Raw genomic sequence first — 27,929 nt, 5'->3', positions numbered from 1 at the left:
CATGTAAAAGAAATGATTATTTGGGACATAAAAACCAGATGTGGTTAAACCTACTGGAAGACAGAAAAGGCATTATTTCATGCATTTTTCAGAGCATAACTTAGCTATGGTCTTAAAGAAAGGCTGTAGGAAGTTTGTGTGCCTTAGCAGCCAAAATCCAAGTCGAAGCATAGACAATAACTTGCTCATTTTTGTTCCTCGCCTCCAAAATTAACTGCAGTTAATACTAAGCTATGAGTTCTATGATTACTAGGGCTGGGTTATATTTACTTTTGTGTCCCCTGTACTTAGCATGGTATTAGGCACAATATATATTAGATGTTCCATAAATGTTTGTTACTGAATTTTAAAAAAATTTTAGTCTAGATTCAACATGTTTGCATTCTTTCATAATTGTCAGAGAAAAATACAGAAATATAATTGGAAAAGATTAAAACAAATAATTGCTATTTTTTCCCCTAACCTATCTATTTTACTTTTTAATAGTTTTAATATTCAGGGAATTCAAACATTGCTTTTTACTGTATTTTTGAAATTTCACACAAACTTTTGATTCTTTGTGTTCATTTTTAAAATTGCTACTATACTGCTTTAATTTTTCTTCAATACTGATTACAGAAGGATCTTATATATTTTATACAGAGTTCTGAAATAAGCTTAACTCCTTGGAAGCTATTGAAATTCTTCTATAATTAAGTATAGTCTAAAATAATTTTATGTGTCTGTAAGTAGAATAGATTAAATACATGTAAGCGTAACCTTCTTGTTAGAATGTGGAGTAGTAGTGTAGATTTTACTTCTATTTAAAATAGTGAAGAATTGATTTAGGTAGTAGATACTAATATATATGTAGGCATTTATTGTGGGGGAAGGCTTTATTTCATATCAGCCTTTCTTCACCCTGCAACAAAGAAAATATTTAGAAAAAGGATAATTTTTAACTTTTTGGAATATTTCATGTTCAGAATTTCTGACTTTGCTCTTTGTCCACATTACTCAGGCAAAAGGGGCAGCTAACTGTGGAAAGAGCTAAACAAGTGGAAGAGTTCCTACAGCGAAAGTGGGAAGCAAGGCAGAATAAGGCACGAGCCGAAGGACATATGGTATGATTTTGTTTGAGGTTTTTAAATATATTAGTATTCAAAGTGAAGGTCTGGAATAAGGTAGGTATGAAGAGCTGTCATCTTCTACAAACATTTACTCTGAAACATTTGACGAGTATAAAGTTGTGACATAGACTTATTTAACCCCTCTTCTGCTATATCTTTTATACTGAGAGTAAAATTTTATTGTTGGTTTGGTTAATCGGGAGTAAGTTCATAGCTGTAGCTTTCCTTTAAAAAGAGTTACAGTGGGTCCAGCAATCCAGATATTTATATTGAGTAAATAAATGCTTGCATTGCTCATTATTTTTCTTCCCCATATGCTTTTGGTTTTAAATACTTTTAAGTAGCAGAGAATTTAAAGAAAAATAAGAAATAATCGTTTGGATAAATATATGTATATTTATGCATTTACTCAAAAGCGAATTAGAAACAAAGGTATATGAAAGCCTCTAATTATGCCAGTTAACTAAACTAGGTCATATATCCAAGAAAATACTAAATTTTTAGATAATCATTTCATTAGTTCAAACTCTTCATAGTTTTGACTTGTAGAAGTACACAAACACTTTTTGACCTTTTGTCCACAGAATGACTGATAAATTGTTTCTATCAGCTCAGCACTCCATGAAGCATACATAGGAAGTAGGTCATTTATATGGTAATACTATATTTTGATTAGATATATCTGCACAAGTTGTATCTTTGTAGATTAATATAATTATTCCAATTTAGGATATTTTTTCTTTGAAATAATATCATAGAAAGATAACTACATTTTTTAGTGGTTACCCTTTATATTTTTGACACTCATCAGTTTATGTTTTTCTAATATCTGTAATTAATCTGTATTTGTATCCTGTCTGTAGATTGTAGAAGAGAACCTCTGGCATCTTCTTTTGATCCAAAGTTCCCATGTTAATAGCATCTAAAATTTTAGTCACAGATTTTAATTGAAAATATTTTAAAACAATTGTTAGAATTACCAAGATTTGCAGATTTCTTTCCTCAGCACTGTGCCTTGTATCCTACTATTCTCCCCTCAGTTTATTTTTCTTCATGCTGGAGAATATCTTCTGGTAATCCGTTTGGAGAGAAACTTTCCAACATTTGTTGAGAAACGTCTTTATTTTGTCCTCACTATTAAATGATAATTTGTAGTGGTGGTCTGCTGGTGAGTTTGCTTAGCATTTGTATATCTGAAAAATATGTCAGCATGGTATCTTGCTGCCTCTTTTGAAATGTTTTTGCTGGATATAGTATTATAGGTTGAAAGTCCGTTCTCCCCAACCCCTCCGTACTTTAAAGAGATCACTCCACTTAACTCCTGGCATGTCCGTTTCTGACAGGAAGTCTGCTGTCATTCTTACCTGTTTTGTCAATATGTAATGTGTTTCTTTTCTGTTGGTTTTTAACATTCTGTCTTTATCCCTGGAAGCAATTTGATTACCCTTGGTAGCTTGGTAGTCTTCATATGTATTTTGTTGGGGTTCATTGAACTTCTTGGATCTGTGAGTTTATGATTTTTATCAAATTTGGAAAAATTTCAGCCATTATTTCTTTAAAAAATGTTTTCTGTTATCTCTCTTTCCTTCTAGGGTGCTCACTATGCATAGATTACACCATGTGATGCTCTCAACAGCTGACTGATGTTCTTTTCGTTTGTTTTCAGTTTTTATGTTTCATTTTAGATAGCTTCTGTTATATCGTCAAATACAGTGATTTTTTTTCTTCCGCTGTGTATTATCTGCTGTTAATCACATCCAGATACTGTATGTTTTTCATCTCAGATACTATATTTTTATCTCTTAAAGTTTATTTAGGTCATTTTTATACTTTTCACGTCTCCTTTTATTATACTTATGCTTTTCTCTACCTTCTTGAACATATGGACTATAATTATAATAACATTGTGTACTAATTCTCTTATCATTGTCATTTCTGAGTCTGTTTGTTGACTGACTTTTTTTCCTCATTTGATCATCTTTTCCTGCTTCTTTACATACCTGGTAGTTTGTGATGGGACACCAGGCATTGCACATATTATTTTAGATTCTTTGTGTGTGTGTGTGTGTGTGTGTGTGTGTGTGTGTGTGTGTGTATATTTAAATATGTTAGTGTTTTATTCCTGTATGCAGTTAAGTTACTTAAAACAGTTTGAATCTTTCAAGGCCTGCTTGTAAGCTTTTCTAGGCAGGTCCAGAACAGACTTCAGTCTAGGACTAATTTGGCCCATTGTTGAGGCAGTACTCTTGAGAACCCAATGCCCTGTTGATGTGGAGGTCTTTCTACTCTGGCTGTTGGAAGAATGAAATATTCCCAGCCCTAAGTGAGTCTGAGGTATTATTGACATTGTGCTAATTGTCACTGAACAGGAGACTGAGAGGAAACCCTCTACAAATCTCCAGTACTCCTCTCTGTGCAGCTCTCTCTTCTTTGGTACTCCATCTGGCAAATTTTATTGATCTTCAACTTCCCAAGCTCTTACTGCTGTTTCCTTAACTCAGGGAGACTGCTAAGCTCTGTTTGGGGACCTATGCTTGGAAACTCTTGCTAGGCAGTAAGTTGGGCAGTTATTGGGCTCACCTCACTTTTTACCTTCTCTCATAGATCTCTGTCCTGTGCTGCCTGTTGTCTAGTATTTGATAGACCATGTTTCATATATTTTCTCCAGACTTTTAGTTCTTCAAGGTGGGAGAGTAGATCTGGTTCCTGTTACTCCATCATGGCTGTAGTTACATCATGAATGATGATTTGGCTGGATAAAGAAATGTAAGTTTGAAAATCTTTTCCATACCATTTTGAAGATACTGCCTTACCTTCTTCTTTTCATTGTTACTAATGGGACATGTGATGATATTCTGGTTCTTATTCCTTTTTAAGGATTTTTTTTTCTCTTTGGTAGCTTTTAGGACTATTTTTTTTACCTTGATTTCTGAAATTTCACTTGAATATTTCTCTCTCTCTTTTTTTTTTTTTTCCCATTGTCCTAATTCAGGCTCTAACTGGGTGCCTTCGATCTGAGTGCTTATCTTTGGTTCTGGAACATTCTCAATATTTCTTTAAAATATTGCTTCTCCTTTTTCTCCTTAAGAGAACTTATACTAAACAGACAGTTTGGAACGTCTGCATCCAATGTCCTTCTTTCTGTACTCCTTTTAGCCTTCATTTTTTTAAATTCCTTTCTCTCTTGTTGCTATGTTTTAGAAGGATTCCTAGGCCTGAATTTCAGTTCACTAATATATTCTTTAGTTTTGTCTACTCTGCTGTTCAGCCCATGTAATGAGTTTCTCTTAATTTTAGAAACTTGTATTTTCATGTCCATCAATTCTAGTTGCGTGTTCCCTGAACTCTTGATCCTGTTCTCATTGCTCTGGTAATACCAAAGTTATTGTAACATCTTGTTCTTAGTGCACTATTGGCACGGTTTCTTCAGTTTTTAACTTTGTTTCGTAGTGTTGGTGTTCCTCAAATGTTTGATGTTCTTGATGGTGCATTTATATTCGGGATTGTGTATTTTATTGTGCATTGCCTTTGAGTGGTCACCTAGCAAGATAGGACACAGATCTCTACTGACCTGTCCTCTGCAGTTTTCAGTGTAAGAAGAGGATGGAAGGGATACATTGACATTCTGCCAAGCAAATACCTTGACATCTTATTTTCTGGGCATAGAAGTCTCCCATTCTTTCTTGGTATTACCAGTCACCCAGAGCATTGGCCTGTCTTTTCACTCTAAGCTCTCTCTCTCATCACTCCTATCTGAGGGAACTGACTCTGCGTCCTGCCTTGTAAAGATGGATCATGGGCTGGAGGTGACCCTCTTACTGTAACCACTGTTGTTTGCTATTAGAACCTCTTATACTTCTAGCTTCAAACACACCTCAGGGCTTGCTTTGTGTTGCTCACACCTTCTGTGGAGTTGTTTCTGACATGCATTTGCTTGTGAAGTTTCTTACTTTAAACTGATTTTGTATACTCATCTCTGGATTCCTTCTATTCTCTACTACCAAGAGTTTTGCTTGTTTTGGGGTGCTTTTCCCTGTAATTCCAGAGACTACATCTGGATACAGTAGATGAGGCTTGGTGAATGAACGACTTTTCAGTGTTGTCTGTATTCACATAAACCAACAACTTCTCTGTTCTAGGATTTTGCAAGAAGGTAGGCTATAGTGTCACTGCCGTCTTGCAATCAGACATTAGTGTTTTCATTTTGTTATGTTATCATTCTGAAAAATATGCCTTAGGATCAGTGCATTTTGACAGTGATTTTTTTTATGACTCTCCAAGTTTCATTTTGGTAAATTATGTAGAACTTCTTTATTCCCTAGATGACTAAACATATACATAAAACTTTGCCTTAGAAAGTTCTGGCTAAAAGTGAAGAATTTGTGTTTTTCAGTATATTTGGGTATGTGCATCATATACTATTTGTTCACTACTTTAACAACAAGGCAGTTTTTTAAACACTTTGGTGGCAGTAGGTTAATTAATTAATTAAAGGTCACCTAATTAAAGCTTCATGAGGCAGTTTGTCACTAGAGTAATTTATAATTTAATGCTGAATATATACACTAGTAATGTGAGATAGTGAATAGAAGCAAGGGCTAAGGTTAACTGTGGAAAGTGTAAGAGACCTCACCAATTTTAAGTTCTCAATTGTAGAGGTACTATGTAAAATTTGTCTTCATTGGTTTTCCATTGCTGTGTAACAACTTACCATAAACATAGTGGTTTAAAGCAGTACAAATTTGTTGCTTACAGTTTTGTGGGTCAAGAATCGGGCATGTTTTCACTGGGTCCTCTGTTCATGAAGCTGAAATCTCATAAAGCTGAAATCCAGGTGTCCTCATCCAGAGGCTCAACTAGGCAAGATCATCTTTATGTGCCCTCAGTGTGTTGGGAGGATTCACTGACTTGCTGCTGTAGGACTGAGGTCTCCATGATGTAGCTTTTGACCGGGGACAACTCTCAATTCTGAGAGACCACTCTTAGGTCTTTGCCATGTGGCCCCCTTCATATCAGCAACAAAGAACTTCCCGTGCATCAAACACCTCTCAGGTTTCGGACTCCGACTGCTACTGCTACAACAAGCAACAGAAAACTCTGCTTTTAAAGTGTTTATGAAGTGATTTGGTCAGGCCAACTGGATAATCTCTCTTTTTTAACGTCACTCATCCCATTTAACAAAACCTAATTATGGGGGTAAAATCCACCATATATACAGTCATGGGGATTATGTAGGATTTGTAAACCTGGTGGAGTCGGGAGGGATAGCAAGAAACCTTGGGTGTCTTCATAAGATTCTGCCTACCACACTCCCTTTTCCCTGTAATTCCAGAGACTACATCTGGATACAGTAGATGAGGCTTGGTGAATGAACTACTTTTCAGTGTTGTCTGTAGCAACATGATTTATAGTAGAATATACCCAGGTCTCTTTAAAAAAAACAAGAACTTTTTTTAAAAAATTGATTTTATTAAGATATAATGTAATGCAATAAAATTCATCAATGTTGAGTGTGTATCGCAATGAGTATTGACAAATATATGTACTTATGTAACTACTACCGCCATTATAGTATATAGCACTATTCCATCATCTCATAAAAGTTTCTTCATCTCACCACAAGAAAAAAACATTTGTAACTATATGAGACGATGGGTATTAACTAACCTACTGTGTTAGTAATTTCTCAATATATCCCTCAAATCATTATATTGTACACTTTAAATTAATGCAATGTTATATGTCAGAATTGGGGAATGTCCTCTATCCCATTACAATCAGTCTATCACCAGCTGTAGGCAACCACTGATCTGCTTCCTGTGATAAAGTTTTGTCTTTTCTAGAATTTCATATACAATTACCAATCATACAGTATATAGGTTTTCTTTTTTTTAGTCTTATGTGTATCAAGTAGTCTCTTTTTTATTTTTTATTCTTGAGTCATATTCCACTGTGTATGGATGTACCACAATTTGTTTATTTATTTCTCAGCTGATGGACATTTGTATAGTTTACAAAAGAGATGCCTTTAAACTCATCTGAGTAACATGAAAGTTAAATTCACTCACTTATATGAATACCTGTATATTCAGGACGACCCTCTCCTCCCTGGGGAGCCCTTCTTAGTGCGTAGCTATATCCCTTCTTATTATGTATAACTTAGCTAATGACTACTTTTGCACTCAAGCTTCTGAACACTGCCAGGGAAAATTAAAGCTTTGACAATTAATGTCAGATCAGTTATGGTCTCTGATTCTGCCAAGCTTTTAGTCCTACTCAGCAATCTTTTTGTATTTTCATGATCAACAACTCCCATTGCCCACATTTGGAATTTCTGCAATGATTTTGTCCTTCATCCCTCTCTATGAAGATAATCCTTACTTTACAGAGAAAATTAAGCTTAAGAATCTCACATTTCCTCAGATTTTCTGCCTTCATACCTATCAATTTATCCATCATAGTACCCAATCTTTTTTGTTTTCTCCCATCTCAGAGAATATAACTTCCTCTGTTCAAAAGTAGCCTTTCTCATTCTATTCAATCCGATAATTATAATACTAATAATTGTTAGTATTTATCATTTATTGGGTGCTTACTATGTGTCAGTCATAGTTCTAAGTCCTTACCTATATTAACTCAGTTCGCACACCAGTGCTCTCAGGTACATTCTGTTACATTCCCATCTTATATCTTACTGAGGCATAGAGAAATTAAAGTCACTACCTCAAGTTTTACAAGCTACTAAATGATAAGTATTTAAATTCCCGTAGTCTTACTTTAGAGCCCACATTTTCATTTCCCTATATTCTTTGCCTTACTGTTTGTTTACTTAAGGGCTTTCCATTATTTCCTCTGTTTTCTGAACTTTCCTTCTTTGCTGGTACCCTCTGATAGCCTATAAACATATTCATGTTTCTCACATTCCTCTGTAGTCACCATCCTGTCTCCTTTCTGTTCATCAAATCAGACGTCTCAAATGAATGAAGCACTTGCTGTCTCTAGTTGTTTACCTACTATTCAGTTTTCCATTCATGTACATAGCTTATCATTACATAATCATATTTAAACAGATGTCACCAGTATCCACTTTGCCCAATATTATAGAGTATTTTAAATCTTTAGCTTACTCAACCTTCCTCTGGCAGTTAGTCTCATGAGCTACTTCAAATTTCTTACTTGCCTTCTTTGATAACATATTCTTCTTGTTTATCCTTTCTCTGATTACTATTTCTTAATATCTTCTCTAATAGGATTCTTGTCTTCTCAATCTTTACATGCTGATGTCCTCTGGGGTTCTGTTCTTGATTATTTTCTCTCTCTAAATAATATCCTGAGGGTGATTTCACATATTATCCTATTAGGGACCGGTGACTTATTTTAGTTACTCATACTACTCTCCTAACTTGTATCTAGCAGCCCTTTAGACACATTTTTCCCAGATGTTGCATTGGCTCCTCATTTTTGTAAAAATTTATTTTTAAATTGTACAGTAAGATTAACTTTATTTTTGTTTTCCAGTTCTGTGCATTTTGACACATATAAATCCATGTAACCACTGCCACAATCAGGATACAAAACAATTCCATCATCCCCAAAACTCTCTTACATTCTCTCTCTGTATCATCACACTCTCCCCCAACCCCTAACACCCTGGCAACTGCTGATCTATTCTCCATTGCTATAGTTTTCTCTTTTCAAGAATGCCTTATATTGTATGTATGTGTACATATACATAATGACATGTAACCTTTTGCAGTTGGCTTCTTTCATTCACCTTAATGGTATTCAGTTGGAGTTGTTTGCATATATCAGTAGTTTTTTTGTTGGTGAGTAGTAATCCATTAGTTCAAGTCACAGAGACTGAGTCTGTCAAAATCCTAAGAAGAATATATCAACAAATACAGAAAACAATGGCCTACAGACTGGAAATGTTCAATATACATCCCAATTTTTGAGAAAGAAGATGTCAAGGAGTGTAGTAGCTAAAGGATCATTGCTCTATTTCCCATGCAAATAAAGTGATGCTCAAGGTGACGCAACAAAGGCTTCTCCTACCTTAAATGGAGCGAGAAATACCAGATATTCAAGCTGGACTTGGAAAAGGAAGAGGCACTTGAGGTCTAATTGCAGATGCTCGTTGCATACTGGAGTGCTCCAAAGAATTTCAGACGGTTAGTCTGTGTTTTATAGAGTATAGTAAAGCCCTTGACTGCATGAATCCTGAAAAGCTATCAGTTGCTCTGAAAGGAGTGGACGTCCCTCAGCACTTGATGGCCCTAATGTCTAACCTGTATTGTGGACAGGAAACCAACATCAAGACAGAATATGGTTTCCTATGGGCAAAAGTGATACACAAGGGTGCATTTTATCTCCCTATTTGTTTAATCTGTATGCAGAACAGATATGATAAACTGGGCTAGATTCAGAGGAAGGAAGAATGAAAACTGGTGGAAGAAATATCCACAACGTAAGATCTCCAGGTGACACTATCTTCCTGGAAGAAAGCAGTAGTGATTTCAAACAACTTAAAGTGAAAGAAGTGCCAAAGCAGGACTCCATTTCAACATCAAGAAGACAAAAGTCATGACTACAGAAGAAATACACAACACACGTTTCACATAGACGGTGGAAATACCAAAAAAGGTTAAATATTTTGCTTCATTCGTTAATTCAAATGGAGATTGCAGCCAACAAATCAAGAAAATGCTAAGACGCAGAAGGGCAGCAATGGAAGCATTAGGGAAGATCATCAAGAGCAAAGATTATCTTTTGAGACCAACATAACAGCATACATTTAAACAGCATACATTTAAGATCATCTACAGCCTCGTGTTCCCACTTAAACTACATATGGATGTGATAGACAGTGAAGGAGGCTGAGAGGAAAAAAATTGATTCATTTGACTTACCGTGTTAGGGGCAAGCGCTGCAGATTCCCTGGACCACCAGAAAAAGGAACGAAGTGGGTCCAAGAACAGATTAAACCTGAAACAAAGCTGAAGCTGTCCTATATGGAGCACATCATGAGAAGGCAGGGTTCTTTGGAAAAGACAGTAATGCTGGGGAAAATAGAAGGCAACAGGGAAAGGAGAAAATCAAATATGAGATGGATTGCCTCCACAAGAGAGGTCAAAGGCATGAGTCCGCAGTAGCTGTGGAGGGGGCTGTAGAGGACAGGACATCGTGGACATCTCTCATTCATAGGGTCTCCAGAGTCAGAGCCAACTCAGTGACTTGTAACACTCATAGTATTCCATTGTATGGATGTGCTACAGTTTGTTTATTCATTCATCCATTGAGGGACTTGGGTTTTTTCCAGTTTTTGATAATTATGAGTAGTGCTGCTTTGATGATTTGTTAACAAGTTTTTGTATGAGTGTTTTATTTTTCTAGGGTCAATAGCCAGGAGAGGGTTGGCTGGATTGTATGATAACGGTATATTTCACTGATAAAAAAATATATCAAACCACTTTTCAAAGTACTTACAATTCTTATCAGCAGTATATGAGAGTTCCAATTGCTCCACAGTTTCATCAGCATTTGGTATTGTCGGTATGTTTTATTTTAGCCATCTAATCCCTGTATAGAGGTATCTCGTTGTGGTATAATTTATATTTCTCTAAATATTAATGATGTTGATATTTCATGTACTTAATTGTCATCTTATAACCTCTTTAAAGAAGTGTCTGTTTCAGTACTTTGTTCATTTTAATCGTGTTTATTGTTTAACTTGGAGAGTTCTTTATATTCTGGATACAAGTCTTTTATTGGATAAGTGATTTGCCAGTATATATTTTTTAAGTTTTTAGCTTAGATTATCATTCTTTTAATGTTTTTTGGAGAGAAGAAGGTGTTAACTTCAATGAAGTCTAATTCGACAGGTTGTTTTTTTTCTTTATGGATTATGCTTTTGATGTCATGTCTAGGAATTCTTTGCCTATCCAACAGTCACTAAGATTTTCTCCTGTTTTTTTTCTTTAAAGGTTTTTATGTTTTTACTTTTTACCTTTAAATCTATGATCCATGAAAAAAAAAGTTTTATTAGGGTAAAGTATACATAATGTAAAATGTACCATCTTAACATTTAAAATATCCGAATTAAGTGGTAGTACATTTTCAGTATTATCTTCTTTTTGTTTGATTTTTGTTTATTTTGCTCTTTTCTAAATATTTTAAGGTCGAAGCTTAGATAGTTGAGTTGAGACCTTTCTTCTTTTCTAATATTAGCATTGCATTCTATAAGTTTCCCTCTAAGCTCTGCTTTTTAGTTGCTGTGTTGTGTTTTCATTTTCATTCAGTTCAAAATGTATTCTTGTTTCGTTTGAAATATCTGCTTTGACCCATAGATTACTTAGATGTTATGTTGTTTAATTTTCAAGTGTTTGGACATTTTCCTATTATTTTCTGTTATTATTTTCTAGTTTTATTTTAGTATGGTCAAAGCACATACTTTGTAGAATTCCATTCAGTCCTTTTACATTTGTTAGGTTTTTCACTTTGATCGAAGATATGATCTATCTTCATGAATGTTCCACATGCATTTGAAAAGAATATGTATTTGGCTCTTGTTAGATGGAGTACTGTATAGATTTCAGTTACATGCAGTTAGTTGATGGTGTTTTTCAGTACTTCTTGATCCTTGCTGAAATTCTGTCTACATTCTATTTGATACTGAAGTAGGAGTGTCAAAGTCAGCAAGTACAATGGTGAATTTGTTGTCAAAGTCAGCAAGTACAATGGTGAATTTGTCTGTTTCTCCTTTCAGTTGTCAGTTTTTCCTTTTTTTCTTTTTTAAACAGCATACATTTAGGATTTGGGGTTATTTTGGTGAATTGACATTTCTTATCAAAATGTAGTAGTCTCTTTTTATTTCTTATATTTTCTTTTACAGTGTAACAAATGCCCACAACTTACTGGCTTTTAACAACATACATTTATTTCATAGTTTCTCTGAGTTAGAAGTCTGGGCACAGCTTAGCTACCGTGTTTCCCCGAAAATAAGAACTAGCCGGACCATCAGCTCTAATGCTTCTTTTGGAGCAAAAATTAATATAAGACCCGGTCTTATTTTAATATTAATATAAGACCCGGGCTTATTTTAATATTAAAATAAGCCCGGGTCTTATATAATGTAATGTAAGACCAGGTATAATGTAATATAAAATAATATAATATAATACAATACCGGGTCTTATATAAGACCGAGTATAATATAATATAATATAATATAACATAATATAATATAATACTGGGTTTTATATAAGACTGGATCTTATATTCATTTTTTGCTCCAAATTATGCATTAGAGCTGATGGTCTGGCTAGGTCTTATTTTTTGGAGAAACACCGTAAGTCCTCTGCTTAGGGGTCTTAACTTGGCTGCAGTCAAGGTCAGTTGAACTACATTCTTATCTGGAGGCCCAATTGGGGAAGGATTTACTTACAAACTCATTCATATTGGTAGGACATTTCATTTCCTTGTGGCTCAGTGAATGAGGGCCCCAACTACTTACTGGCTGTTGGCTGGAGGTCTCCCTCCATTTCTAGAAACCACCTGAAGTTCCTTGCTATGTGGACTTCACTAACACGTCGGCTTGCTTCACTGAGCAAAGATAGTCTGGAGGGAATGTGCTAGCAGGACAGAATGTTACAGAATGTCACATTTACAGGAGTGACATCCTATTACCTTTGCCATATTCTGTTAGTTAATGGCAAGTTACACACATGCAAGAGGAGGGGATTACGCAAGGGTGTAAATATCAGGATTGTGGATGCCACCTTAGAGTCTCAGTGTCACATTCTTGTTAACTTTTTTGTTGTTGTTCTGAAGTCCACTTTCTTTGATATTATATAACCATTCCAGCTTTCTTTTGATTAGTGTTTGCATGGTATGTCATTCCATCCTTTTACTTTCAATCTACCTGTAACGATTGATTGAGTTTTTTATAGTGAATCTATGTTGGTTTGTGTGGATTTTTTTAATCCTTTCTAATAATTCCTGTCTTTTAGTGTGTTTAATGTAATTGCATTATGTTATTACATTAAGTGTAATTATTGACATGTTTAGATTTAGGTGTAATGTTTTATTTGTTTTCTACTTGTTCCCTCTGTTTCTGTTTCTTTCCCTTTTCTTGCTGACATTAGCTTATTTGAACACTTTTTATTATTCAGTTCCATTTAATCTGTTGTGATTTTGGCTATATCTTTCTTTCATGTCTTTTTCATATATCTGTTTAGTGGTTACTAAAGGGATTAAAAATATACTTTACTTTTCACAATAAACGATATTTTACTACTTCAATTGGAATGCAGCAATCTTTCCACTATATAGATCCCTTTACTCTCTTTCCTTTGTATTCTTTATGCTATATATTGTCTTATATATTACATTTACATACAATTTAAATCCCCATTAGGCGATGTTATAATTTTTGCTTATAACTTCAAACATATTTAAGAACTCCAGAGGACAGAAAAACTTTGTTACATTTACCATTTTTCTTGTTCTTCCTTCATTCCTAATGTTCCAAGTTTTCTTTTTATAGTACTTTCCTCTGTCTAAAGAATTTCTGTTATTTTAGATCAGGTCTGCTGGCTGTAAATCCTCATAGTTTTATTGCGTTTTTATTTCTAAACAATATTTTCGCTGAATGTAGTAGTATTATGGGTTTTCAGTTAATATCTTTTATCATTTAAAAAAATTGACTGCTTTCTGTCTTTCATAGTTTTTGATGATAAAACTATTCACATTATTTTTCTCTTATAAGTAATGTCTTATTTTTCTCTGGATGCTTCAAGATTTTTTCTATGTCTTTAGTTTTCAGCAGTGTGATTAAGTTGTCTCTGGGCATGGATTTTTCAGATTCATTCTGTTGGTGGTTTGTTAAGTTTCTTGAATCTGTAGGTTTCTGCCTTATGCCTTTTTTTATTATTTTAAAGTTAATTTATTCAAGAAGAAAAGCACCGGCTGAGAAGCCTGAGGGCAGAGTCTACAAAGAGCAGACAACTGCCTTCTGCCATTTTTGAGCCATTATTTCTTCAAATAGTTTTTCAGCACTGCGCTCTTTCTCCTCTGGTTATCTGGTGACATGACTGTTGGACCTTTTGTTCTTATTCCACAGGTTCATGAAGCTCTGTTCATTTATTTTTTATTTTATTTTTATTTTTTTTATAATTTCTTTTCTCTCTGTTATCCAGATTGGATCATTTCTGTTCTGTTTTCTGGTTCATTGCCCTTTCCCCATTCACCCTCATTCCACTTTATTTGGTCCCTTTTACTTTGGTTTTTACTTTGGTTTTACTTTGGTAATTGTATTTTGTATTTCTTGCGTGCACTGCTCATTGTGGTCTGTCTTGTATCTGGGTAGAAGTCAAAGACTTTAGCATGCAGAATAGGATTATATCTGCACATACATAGGTTATGGATGAGCCCAGGATGTTACAAACAACTTATGGGGTCCTTCAAGTCTGCCATAGAATTGGTGCTTTCTGTTCTCTGGAGCTCTGCTTTTCATTCCTCTAGGAATAAGCCTCAGATATCTAGGATTTCACCACTTCTGGAGCCAAGATGAGGGAGCGGGGAGAGAGAGAGAAAAGGAGAGAGGGAGGGGCAACTGGTTTTGGCTCTGCTTTCTTGGAGCTTCAGTGTCCCAGGAGACAAAGCTTCCTCTCCCTGAGTTTTAGTTCCTATAAACTCCTGTTGGTGTATCAGCTGTCACCATAGCAGTGAGCTTTTCTGGGAGCTGAGGCACAAGAGAAAGTTAAAAAAAAAGGGAGATTTCTTTCTTTCTTTCACAGTTTTCCCTAAGAGTTCCCTCCCCACACCTTAAACCAGAACTAGAAGTTTTCTCTTATCTCTTCGTCATTACTAAAGAACTCAGTTTTAGAACTTCTGCCAAGCTAGGTTTAGGCCAAAAGATACCATAGTTTTAAAAATGGTACATTCACCACGTGTTTGCTAGTACTTTGAGTTCTTTAATTTTCCCTGTGCTATTTATTTTCAGAGTCCTCAAAACTCTGTAGATTTGATGGTTGCATTCAGTGGGAAAGGAAGGATGGCATGTCCTTGTTCCATCTTACCACCCACCAAACCATCTTACCTGGTACCTCATTCTTAATATTTCCAAAACTAAATGCATGTCATTGTCTTCAAACCCACTGCACTTCCTGTATTACCTATATTACTATAGAAAATCACCATCAATGATGGCTTGACTTTGAGGTTTCTGGTTTGAGTTACTGGGCATTCAAGCCATCTTTTAATATCTTCTCTTTGTCACTGTCACACCCAAGTCATATCCAGTCAGTGACCAAATCCCCATGTTTTCTACTTCCTGGATATCCTCTATCTATCTCCTTTGTATTTTTATTTTTTCTGCCCTAGTTAAGATCTTTGTCTCTTGCTAGTCTTTTCATCTCTTTACTTCTAATCTTGGATTATTCTAATACATCTTTTACTTGAGCTGCCAGAGTGATCCTTCTAAAGTAAAATTGAACACATTGCTCATCTGTTTAATTATTTGGTGGTTCTTTATTGCTTGAAGGGTAAATTAAAACCTCTTTAGCTTAGCAGAAAGCTTCCTTCCATTCTTTGGTTTTCTTGCTTTTCTTGATTTTCCTCTCTGTTACCTTCTTTATTCCTGAAAGATCAGCAATACCAGACTATTTGCATTCCCTGAAAGTGCTGTTTTCTAGTTTTTACCTGGATCCTGTCTCATCTTCTCGGAGAGATAGTTCATGGTACCTTTCTGTTGCCTTGTGAGCTTGGGCCGTGCTGCAGAGGATGTGGGAGAGATTCAAGGGGGAAGAGGAAACACGTTTTTAGTACCACTGAATTGGTTTCCTGCTATAGAAGGGATGATGATTACCTGTAGAATTAGAATAACTACTATTAATATGTACAGCATGTTATATAGTTTACCAAAAACCTTCTGACTTTTTTGGCTTTCATTCATCTTCACAACAACTTCATGGAATACATGTTCTATTATCACCATAAGGAAACAGTTGATTCTATGCAACAAGTACGTATTGCACATCTGTGTTGTGCGAGGCTTATTAGGTGCTAAGGACAGTGCAGGGAGTCATGACCCTTCCCAAGAGTTTTTCAGATCGAATTAATTAATTGCAGAGGCTTAGGGAGGAGAGGGTGAGAGGAGTATGGAAGACAGCTCATAGAGTACATCAGAGTCGTCTTTGAAAACATAATCTATGGGGACAGTTACTCAGAGTGATGTGCCTGAGTCATTCAACCCTCTGTCATAAGACCTCCTTAGCCCAGCATTGTTGATATTGGAAAAAAAAAAAAACACTTAAAGTAAATCCAGCTAAAATAGAGATCCACATTTTGTAGTAAAGAGTGAAAAAAAGGTTTGATTGGGTTTTTACCTTGAAAAATGCAATTTAAAAATTGCTTTGTCTTATATTTATCAGAATTTTGGTTATATTTGCAAGTCTATTAATTCTGAAGGTGATTAATTTGGGGAGGATTATAATTTTCCTGATATGATTGTATAATGAAGACTATATTTTATCAAATTCAAGGTATGACTGTAAGGCGTGTTGTTATTTTACACATGACTAAAACAAAGAAAATGTTGCCAATTTAACTTGATACAGTGCTTTTTAATTTTTCATTTTATACTTGTTGAAATAACTCTTTTAGATTTATTTTTTATTATATCATTCTTGTGCATCCATAAAAAGGAAAATATGTATGAAATAAATCGGTACAAGTATTGATTCCTAAATCTACTTCATATTCATAATTTGACCTTCCAGTCATTTCTTTTTTAAATTAGGGTCATTGACGTTCATGTTTTCTCAAATAATATTATCCTGCGTGCCACCAAGTGCATTGAGATTTAAACATTTCTTAAAAGAGTACTGCAGCTTCGTTGCTGGGATTTTTGTCTCAAAGAGTTAACACCAGTCTGCATGTTTTAATTCTAGCACTTTCTTGCTGTTATTAGAAGGAATCAGTCAGTGGAAGCTTTTCAACAGCGGCCATGGCTTATATTTCCTTTTGAACAAGCCCATAAGTAATTTTTTTAAATTGAAATTTTGAGGGGTTGTGGTTCTCCAGTTATGATACCAAGAAAGAAAAAGCTAACAAAATTTACACATTACTCAGGCACTAACGTCTATGTTGTAACTGCTGCCTGGCCAACAGTTTATAAGATTATAACTGATTATAAGATGCCATTATTTATAAGATGCACCCATTTCAGAGATGTTAAAATGTGGAAAATATTCATATTGATAAAAGATGGTACATCGTTCAATTCTTGTTTTTAGTGTTTATATTTACAACTATATTACTGTAGAAAAGCCATTTTTGTAAAATTAGTTGAGACTTTGGCAGTTTTCCAAGGATCTTTAATTAATTTTTTAGTACCCAGAATATTTTGAAAGACCAAAATCATAATTCTTTGTAGTTTTCTTTTATTCATTTATCTAATTCTATTGTATTTGTAGATGATTTTGCCTGTGATCTGAGCAATTTTCCAATATCACTGTGATCATCTTCATGAAATGCTTCCTCTTTGGCAAGATTTGCAATTTCCTTTGTCAGTCAGTGTGTATTAGATGTGCTTTATACTGACAGATACTTACAACATCCAACAAGCAGGGAGAGACCTGGATGTGATGAATGTGAATAGAAACTGGTGTTAAGTAGGGATAGAGTAACATGTGGGGACTAATTTTATAGTGGTCATTAATGCATATTTTTGGGCTGTGGCAACTTTTGCTCTCAATTCAACAGCGTAACTGCTGAGGTCTTTATATAATATATAAACTGTACTTACAGCACAATATAATGATGAATATTTACGCGTATAATAACTCTGATTCTTCAAGAAAAATATATCAACATCAGTGATTTAAGGCAGCACATTGTGTTTTCCCATTGGTAAATATTAATATTCATGATTTGTTTGTACAGTTTGAAAATGTATTTACATTGCAGTTTAATTATAACCACTCACAAAATATCTATTTTGCTGATGAAGAGAAGCAATCTTAGAGATTGTGACAGATGTATGTCTTAAAACTAATACGTGTTTTCTTATACTTTAAAAAATCACATTATAAACAAACCTAAATTAAGCTCTGAATCTTAAAGATTAATCTTCTGAAATTGAAAAACTGTTGTAGTTAAATTATTTCATCAATCCATTTTATTAAGTGCTTTGGGAAATCCTAATGAATCATAACAGGGTTTCTATGGCAAACAAAATCTCAGTCCATGACCTGTGAATAAGTATTTGGAACTTAAATAATTTTTGTGTTGAATCATAATTTAAACAAACCATGGAATTCAAAATAATGCCATATACTTGTGTAGGAATTCAAAATTTTCTGTTTGGGTAACTGAAATTTTAAAAAAAAGTTAGGGAAACTCAAACAAGAAAAACTTCAAGCCAGTGATTTGTTTTTGTCTGAATAGTATTAATAAAAATTAACTAAAGTTACTGAGAATCTAAACCTGACAATAATTCTCTGTTATTCCAAAGTTACAGGTTTGAAACTAGCTCAGTCATTAGCACTTTACCAAAGATCACACTGTGTGCAGAGGCAGGATACAAGCCACGCCTGTGTGTCTGACATTTGAGATTCTGCTTTCAACTATAAAATACTATGCTATTTCTTCCTTTTTAAGTCCCCTATTTGCTTTAATTTAGGTAAAACTTGTAGACATGATAATTGTGTAGAGAAAGAATCGGCAAGTCTTTTCCATAGAAGGGCATATAGTGAATATTTTCATCTTTGCAGCCCATATGGTGTTCTAACATAACTAACTACTCAACTCTGCCATGGTAGAGAAAGCCTACACAAGTGGGTGTGGCTGTGTTTTAATAAAACTTTATTTACAAAATCAGGCAGCAGACTAGATTTGACCTGAAAATTATAGTTTACTGACTTTGATTATATAGTCTCCTAATAGTAAATTAGTTCTTCAACACTAAATTGTTTATTTAGGAAAGATTTGTTTTCAATTCTTTAAAAATTCCCTTAATATCCCTTTAAAATATAATGTTTGGTACATAGGAAGAACATAACATAATATATGTATAAATTACGAAGCAAAATAATATACCCAGGAGATAGAACACTTAAGAATAAGTTCAGTCTAGAAACTTCTAGAAAAAGACAGCTGAAAACGTCAGGACCTAGAACTAGACAGAGTTCTTAGACTTGACACCAAAATCATGATTCATAAAAGGAAAACTTGATAGACTTTATCAAGACTTTGGACTTTATCAGAATTAAAAGCTTTTGCTCTGGAAAAGATCTTGTTAAGAGGAGGAAAATACAAATTACAGATTGGGAGGAAATATTTGTAAACCCTATATTCAGCAAAGGACTTGTATCAAGAATATATAAAAAACCACCAAAACTCAAAATCACAAAGAATTCAGTTAGAAAATGAGCAAAAGACATGCTAAACATTTTGTTAAAAATGAGAATATGCAAATGGCAAATAAACACATGAAAAGATATTCAACATCATGAGTCATTTGGAAAAATTCAAATTTATACCATAATAATTTATCACTACACACCTATCAGAATGGCTAAAAAAAAAAAACAGTCATAAAACCAAATGCTGATGAGGATATGGAGACCTGGATCACCTATACATTGCTGTTAGAAATATAAAACGATACAGCTATTCTCTGAAATAGTTTGGCAGTCTCTTTTAAAACTAAAAATGTATTTACCATACTAACAGCAGGTAATTCCACTCTTGGGGCATGTGTCCTACAGAAAATAAAATTCGTGTTCTCTTAGAAATTTGTATGTGAACGTTCTTAGCAACTTTTGATAGCGAAAAGCTTGAAATCCAGATGTATCAAAGTGGATGAATGAGCAAATTATGCTACATAATACCATGGTATAATATTCAGCAGTAAAATGGAATGAACCATTGATTCATGCATCCATTACCTTGGCTTGGATGGACTGCAAGGACATAATACTGAGTAAAAACATACTGTATGATTCTATATATATAAAATTTGTGAGATACAGAGATGGACAGTAGATTAATAGCTGCCAGGTGTTAGGGATGGGATTAGTGAATATGGCTTTGAAGTGTGATAGTAAATGGTGTCATTAAGTATCTTCATTATGGTGGTGGTTGCATAAAGTTACATTTGTGATAAATTTCATTGATACAGATATACAAACGTGTGCGTGCATGCATCACTGGTGAAATCAATCTTTATGGTTTGTACCAGTGCCAGTTTTCTGGGTTTGATAGTGTACTGTAGTTATGCGAGATGATAAAATTGGGAGAGACTGGATAAAAGGTGCACAGAACTCCCTGTACATTACTTTTCACCCTTCTGTTAATCTATAATATTTCAAACTAAAATGATAAAAAGATTACTTCAAAGTAACTGAGATTTTTTTTTTTTACTTGTATTTCTCAAATACCATGAAGGGAAGATATAATCTACAGCAATACTCAGTTTGCCACCTACCCTCCAGTAACTCTGTAGATATTCCCATACACTTTTTCAGAGTTCACCTCATATCTTTGCCAGGCCCTGCCTATTTCTTGTTTTCCCTCACCTCCACCACTTTCTGACCTATATCCCAAAAGCTCAAGTAACTGATAAGCTAATGCCAAGATCTCCTCGAAGAGGGTAAAACCAAAGTGGGCAGAAGCCTTTTGTCAGGCTGGAAGAGGAGAAAGGCAGAGCATGCTAGTACAATACTTTTCGTTCTGGCACACCCATGTAGTAGGTGGCATTATTATGCCCAGACTTAACAGCAAATTTAAGTAATTTTACTGAAGAGTAGCTGTGGTTAGGTATCATCGAAAAATACGTGGACTGAAAGACTGGTATACTACCCTTCTGATGAGTGCTACTGCGGGAGGTGTATATAACACATGGCGTGGTAGGTCACACTTAACTCACTAGAGGAGGCGTAGATGAGGTTTCCAGGGGCGAGATATTTCATTTGCATTTGGGAAGATGAGTAGTTAGCCATTTTAAGATGAGTTAAGGTCATGGCATAGTCCACAAACCACAAATAGTTGTCATGGCTAGAATGTAGATTTTATGAATGAGCAGTGTCAGAAGTGAGACCTGCCATTCAACAGAATGGCAGACTATATCCTGAAGATAGTTGGAACCATTGAAGGATTTGTGTAGGGCTAGATGTGAAGGAGAATGTTGAAAAGTTTATTCTGACTGCATTATAGAGAATAGACGGGGGGGGGGGGGGGGGGGGGGATGTGAGACCAGAGCTAACACTGACAGATTAGGAAGCTCTTTTGGAAATCCAGAAGTTGAAAGAGAGCCTGAGCTAAGGCAGAAACTGAAGGGATAAATTATGGAGTTATCAGGAGGTAGAATTAGTAATTTGGCAGGTAAGAGAGAAAGACAAAGATAACTCCCAATTTGCTGACCTGGACCAGCGATTGTGATCAATAACTGAGGTCGGAATAAGACCATGTAGTAAAAAGAATGATGAAGTCAGGTTTACAAATGGCGGAGGCTTTGCTACATAAGAGTGGAGTTGTCCAGATGTCAGTTGCATAAACAGAGAAGTTCAAGCAAAAAAGGACTGCAAGGTTGGATTAGATTTGGAAATTGGCAACATATGTTAAAGCCTGGGAATGAGAAGAGAAGAAGGACTGGAGAATGAATCTCTAGAAAATATTGACATTAGCAATGAGCAAGGGAAGACAAAGCCTGTGAAAAATAGTGAAGGTTGGAAGGTCCCAGGACAGAGTGCTGTTTTAAATACTGAAAGAGAAGAGAGGTTTTGTTTTTTTGTTTGTTAATGTGTGAATTATAATTCACTGTTTAGTGGAATATTATGAATATTATGTAGTCAGTTAAGAATAACGCTTTTAAGATATTGGATGTGGAAAGAGGCAGACTATTAATGTTAATATTAAGTGAAAAAATGAGAATATAATAAAATTCCAATTTTTTAAAAATGTGTATATATTCATACATATATGCATAGAAGGAAATATGGAAGGCGACATTCTTAAATTTTGTTTCTCAGATAGTAGAATTATGAGTGACATATATTTTCATTTTATAAATTTTCTACATTGACTATATATGATTTTTAAGAGAGAAAAAAAACTTATGTAAATTAAGTGAATAAATTTCCAGTGGAAATATTAATTACAAAATTTGCTCAAAAGGGTCCATTTTAATTGTGAATTAAAGGTCATTGGTAACCTAAGAAAATTTTGAGAGTCATAGTGGGATCAGAAATCAGATTGTAATGGGTTAAAAAAAAATAAATGAAAACAGGAAAGTGGAGTTGATGAACATAAAAAGAATGCTTTTAACAAGTTGATAAAAAGACATTAAATAGGGAGGTGGGACTGAGGATGTTTTTTAATTGGGAGGAACATGAAGCATAGTTGTGTGCTGAGGAAGAAAAAATGGAGAATTTGACAATTTGATACTTTTAGTGAAGGATATTAGTAATTTCTAATAAGATAATTATCATCTTTATGATAAAGTATGTTTAAAAATCAATATGTTTGAGATTGGGTATGATCGTTTGTAGTATAGTAACAGAACGTGCCCAAGTAAAAAGAGTTTAAGTTCAAATATTTTATATTTTGTTTGTGTATTTTTTGTATGTAAACATATGTTGAAATGATTGGCCCTTTGTAGAGGAAAATTCTTTTTTGGGGCTTAGCTAACCTCCAAAGCAGTTTTGAAAACCTGTTTACTTATATGGCTAATGAAAGCATAGGTGGTCTGTTTTGACTAATTACATTTGGGGTTTAATGGCTTCCTTCTGTTGCCACTGAATCTGTTGGTTAAATTGATGCAAGAAAATGCCAGGGTTTGTTACCAGTTTATCAGGTAGAAATGATCAGTATTAGCCAAAAGAAATAAAGTGGCACCTGGAGATTCCTACATAAGATGCTGATGTAGCCTTAGTCATTCTTTAAACTTAGTACATTAAATGATGAACAGGGAATCCTGCAAAACCTGGCAGCTATGTATGGAGGCAGGCCCAGCTCTTCAAGAGGAGGGAAGCCAAGAAACAAAGAGGAAGAGGTATGCTTCCCGCATGTTCGCCACCTCCGTCACATAGCCATTTTTGAGTTTATTGCCTTCTTTTCTTGCATGGTTTAAATTCTTAACTATTATTTGAGGATTTTGTAGTTTTATAGGGACCTGTTAATATATTTTGACTGACATACTGTGTCATAATTTTGCCCCATAACTGTTATTCAGTATTCTGAGTTCCATTTCTTTTATTTTGAAAAAATTAATTTGTAATTATAATGTATTTCTTTTCAGAAATAAGTTGATCTAAATTAAACACTTGAAAGCTAATATTAACCAGATTTCAAAACTTTCATTTCTTGTATTCAGATTAACATTTTTCTTTAATAATAAAAAAATAAAAAATAACAGTGAAAATGTTGGTAGTTTTTCTTTTAAATTAAAATGTTGTGTTTTTTCTCTTTGTAGGTTTATCTTGCAAGGCTGAGACAAATAAGATTGCAGAATTTTAATGAACGCCAACAGATTAGAGCCAAACTTCGTGGTGAAAAGGCAGGTTGAAAATAAATTTTTTTAAAAAAAGTAATTGAATGACATTATAATAGATTAAGATTAAAAATACTGTGCCACTAACACAAAATGAAATCTGATGAAGACAATGGCAGTCAAAGATCAGAAAAGTACACATAGGGATAAAGGAAACCTTACTTATATGATTTTAAGTTATCACGATCTGTTGTTCCAGAGGAATTCTAAGAGGAAAATATAAATAGTAACCATGGACAAACAAAATGGTACATTTTCTATCATTCTCTTTTTATCTTTTTTCCCATTTTCCTTAAGACTTGATAGGTGTGAAGAGTTCACATGCAGCTGTGAAAGAAAATTAATAATATTGAACAGTTTATCATTTTTACATATTTAGATACTATTTAGGTACTGTTTATTCATATTCTTTTCCACAGAGCTCTACACTGAATTTGAGGTTCTATCCTAAGTGATGTGCTTATTTTGCAGAAAGAAACGGACAATTCTGAAGGACAAGAAGGAAGTGAGGAGACTGACATGAGGCGTAAAAAAGTTGAAACACTTAAGGTATAGACTAGAAATGGTTTCTTAGAGAAAATGGAAACTGGTGAGGGAGAATTGTGTTCTTAAGTCTTTTATAGTTAAATCGCTTTACTCTCTTGCCTGAATTTTTCTTTCTCCTTTATCCCTCACTGTTTGGTTTCTGAAATAATAGCACTTTTCTTTCTTTGTATCATATCTATGGAGAGCAGTTTGATGAAACCATGGCATAAATACATGATCTATCACATGGGTAACCTTAAAAAGAAAAAACGATAACCTTAAAGATTAAAAATATGATTGTTCATTTCTGCGAAGATGAAAGAAGTTCGTGTATAATAATCATAGTTTAAAATTTTTACACTTGTACTTCCATTAAATGTACCTGCATTTATTTTCATTCAACAAACATTTATGGATCAGCCACTGTGTGGTGAACCCTGGTTTAGGTGCTGGGGATATAAAGCGAGCTTACATTTTTATTCCAGACCACCACATGCATGCGTGCACACACACACTTCTTTTTTTGGCTACTAAGTAAATATCTTCATAGACCTGAAAAACAAAACAAAACTAAAAAAAAAACAACTTTATGCCCTTCTTTCTGGTAATTAATTTTGTTGATTGTTTTTATTATCAGATCCAAGCAAGTGCACGTGCTGCTGTACTAAAAGATCAATTGGAACGAAAGAGAAAGGAAGCATATGAGAGAGAAAAGAAAGTATGGGAAGAACATGTAAGATTTAGCTCACATTCTCACTTCTGGCCATGTTAATATCCTTGTATGTCTTACTGGGTAGTATATCAGCTTTATAATTTTGTCACTCTATTTTTTTCTGTTTTTCAGTTCTCATTTATTCTCCTCCCTTTCTCTCCTCTGCTTTCCTCTGTATTGCTGTGTCTCGCTTTCATATTTAAGGATGAGCTATATGGGAGTTATTTGGGGGTTTAATTTGAGGTGAGAACCTAATTTATTTTATATTATTTTTTATTATTCCCAAGTAGCTAATCAAAGTCCCAACATCATTTAATGGCTACATCTTCCCTCTCCAACTGATGTATAGTGCTACCTTTAAGATATATTAAATTCTGGACTATATCAAACTAAAAAGCTTCTGCGTAGGAAAAAAACAATCAACAAAACAAAGAGGCAACCAACTGAATGGGAGAAAATATTTGCAAATAACGCCTCCAATAAGGGGTTGATATACAAAGTATACAAGGAACTCATACAACTCAACAACAAAAAGACAAACAATCCAGTTAAAAAATTGGCAGAGGACAGGAACAGAAACTTCAACCAAGAAGACAAACAGCCAACAGATATATGAAAAAATGCTCAACTTCACTAGCTACTTATTAGGGAAATGTAAATCAAAACCACAATGAGATACCACCTCACACCTGTTAAATTAGCTGTTATCAATAAGACAAGTAATAACAAGTGTAGGAGAGGCTGTGGAGAAAAAGGAACTCTCATACACTATTGGTAGGAATGTAAATTGGTATAGCCGCTATGAAAAACAGTGTAGGGGTTCTTCCAAAAATTAAGAATAGAATTACCATATGACCTAGCAATCCCTCTCCTAGGTATCTACCCCAAAAAATCTGAAAACATGTATCCATAAAGATATACTCGTACATCATAACAATTCCTACAGCTTATTTATTGTTTATTTTATGCCAGGCGCATTGTAACCACTGCACAAGCATTGCTTTGTTTAATCTTTATACCTTTACAAAGAGGTACAGAAAGGGTAAAGCAATTGGATGAGGTCACATTTCCAGTAACTGCAGAGCAGGGGTTTGAACCCGGGTCTGCCCAGTGTTGAAGTCTTTATTCTTGTGCACTGCACCTTAATTTCCCCTGCTTTCTTTAAATTGTGCCTTTTAGTACCATTTTATTCTTACTACATTGACCAGAACTTCTAGGACAGTGTTAAATAATAATACAGATAATATTTTGTTCCTGTCCTTAATAGAAGTACTCCAGTCATTTCTCTGTATGGTAAAATAGTAAGGAATATAGTTTTATCTCTAGATTTTACAGTGTTTATCAGAAATATGCTTTGGAGTTTTATAAACTGTCTTTAGTGTATCTGTTCACATGATTTCTTTTTTTTAAAATTCAAGCATTGATGTAATATATAGGGAGATTCTCTTCATACAAAATTCCTAATGAAAAAGAAACATTTAGGTATGCAAGAATGGGTGAAAGAGAACTCCAGAATTCAGGCAGCATATCTGTGGAAATCTGTCCCATGGTTAAGTCAGAGACTATATTTTAAATACGATGAGTTCCTCCTTTATTGCATTTTCCTCTTTGTTGTGTATTTCATTTCTTTGTCCCATTCTTTGGACGTGCCATACAGGCCTCTAAGGCTTCTGGTGGACACACTCCCTGTCTCTGGCTAGCTCCAAATGTTCTTATCCTTAGTGCCGTCTTACCCATTTAAATAGACACATCAAGAGCTCTATCATGCTCCTTGTTCCACGTGTCACTGGACATTAACAGAGTTTCTGAGATCTCTGCAAGATCTGTTTATGTGGCATAAAAAGATCGTGAAAGAGAATTAGGATTCCACTTACGTTGACAGCCTCTATTTCAAAGCTGCCCCTCTATGGTCTTCATAATATGAAGTTAACTTTCCCTACGCTTTAGGAGCAGAAGATTCACAGGTGCTGGAGGAGGTGGAGGGAGAGGAGGGGGGAGCCCCTGTAGAAGCACTGTTAGGTTTTATATTTCAATGAGTGCGTTTTACAAACGATGTCCGACAATGATTCAGTTCTGAGCAGGTGCTTTACATTTTTATTATTTAATACTTTTATGACTGGGCACCTGTACACTTGCATAGTAGCATAGTTCTGTTTCCTCAGATGACTGCTTGGAATCAAGGCCTCTCTGTTACCAGAGGCTGCACTAGACCTCATCATACCCACCCAGCATACTTTCAAGAGCATTCATATACTTACAGTAGTCTAAGAAAAGCTCCCTTAAAAGTCTTTGCTCTCTGAGCTATGTAAAACCAGTGTAAAACTTTTTTCTTTATATATATTTTCTCCCTTTTAATGGTAGCTTTTTCTTAGATAGTTCTAAAGTGCACACAAATGACAGGATCTATGACTGTATTATTGATAGATAATACTACTTGCCAGTTTGGTACGATTTTATATTTCCTCACAATCTTTCAGAAATATTTTTATGATGACAGCACTGAACTGCGGTAGTGAGCCTGGCTCTTGAGGTCCAGCCGGCAAGCAACCCATTTTCACTTGGGGGAATTATTTATTGTGTGCACTTTTGTTAAAACTGTCAAACAAGCTGTTTTAGCTTCTTCTAGCTGCTGGTTAGGCAGGTCACCTAAGTAGACCAATTGAATTCTCTCCCAGGGCTTAAAGCTGGAGCAGAGTATAACAGGATTTGGAGTTTGTTTAATGCAGTAAGAGGACCTCATGAAAACCATGAATTAGTTTTTGCTACCTAGATCCATAAAGCTACCCAGATTTTTTGGAGGGCTTCCTTTTGTTTTGTGATGCTGCTTACTGCTTTTTTCCCCTCTCCCCCTTCCCTCCCTCTCCTCCCTTCCTTCAGAGTTAGTTTCTATTGCTTTCAACCAAAGGACTTTAACTAATTTGCTATGTAAAGTGCTTAGCATGGTACCTAATGAATAGTAACACAAATAAAGAAATTCATCAGGAATTCTGTGGCTCATGATATTTCAGAGTTATGCATAGAGAAGTGTTCA

The 27,929-nt window shown here is 34.7% G+C and overlaps 1 protein-coding gene across 7 annotated transcripts in view; it reads left to right on the top strand.

Moving 5' to 3' along the window:
• NEK1 (NIMA related kinase 1) overlaps positions 1 to 27,929 on the top strand; it is a 129,469-nt gene that overhangs the window by 52,103 nt on the left and 49,437 nt on the right. For 6 of the 7 annotated variants that reach the window (XM_074338302.2, XM_074338305.2, XM_074338306.2 and 3 more), the window contains 5 exons: positions 1,001 to 1,103; positions 23,080 to 23,163; positions 23,584 to 23,667; positions 24,133 to 24,210; positions 24,824 to 24,919. In XM_074338302.2, the coding sequence (XP_074194403.2) occupies positions 1,001 to 1,103; positions 23,080 to 23,163; positions 23,584 to 23,667; positions 24,133 to 24,210; positions 24,824 to 24,919 (445 nt within the window). The remainder of the gene's footprint in view (positions 1 to 1,000; positions 1,104 to 23,079; positions 23,164 to 23,583; positions 23,668 to 24,132; positions 24,211 to 24,823; positions 24,920 to 27,929) is intronic. The other variant, XM_074338304.2, reaches the window with a different exon arrangement.

This window comes from Rhinolophus sinicus, chromosome 15 (assembly GCF_057876585.1).
Source record: "Rhinolophus sinicus isolate RSI-liver-muscle chromosome 15, RSI-T2T, whole genome shotgun sequence".
Classification (NCBI taxonomy): Eukaryota; Metazoa; Chordata; class Mammalia; order Chiroptera; family Rhinolophidae; genus Rhinolophus; species Rhinolophus sinicus.
The sequence above is the reverse complement of the archived record's forward strand: the minus strand, read 5'-3'. Positions and strand labels throughout refer to the sequence as shown.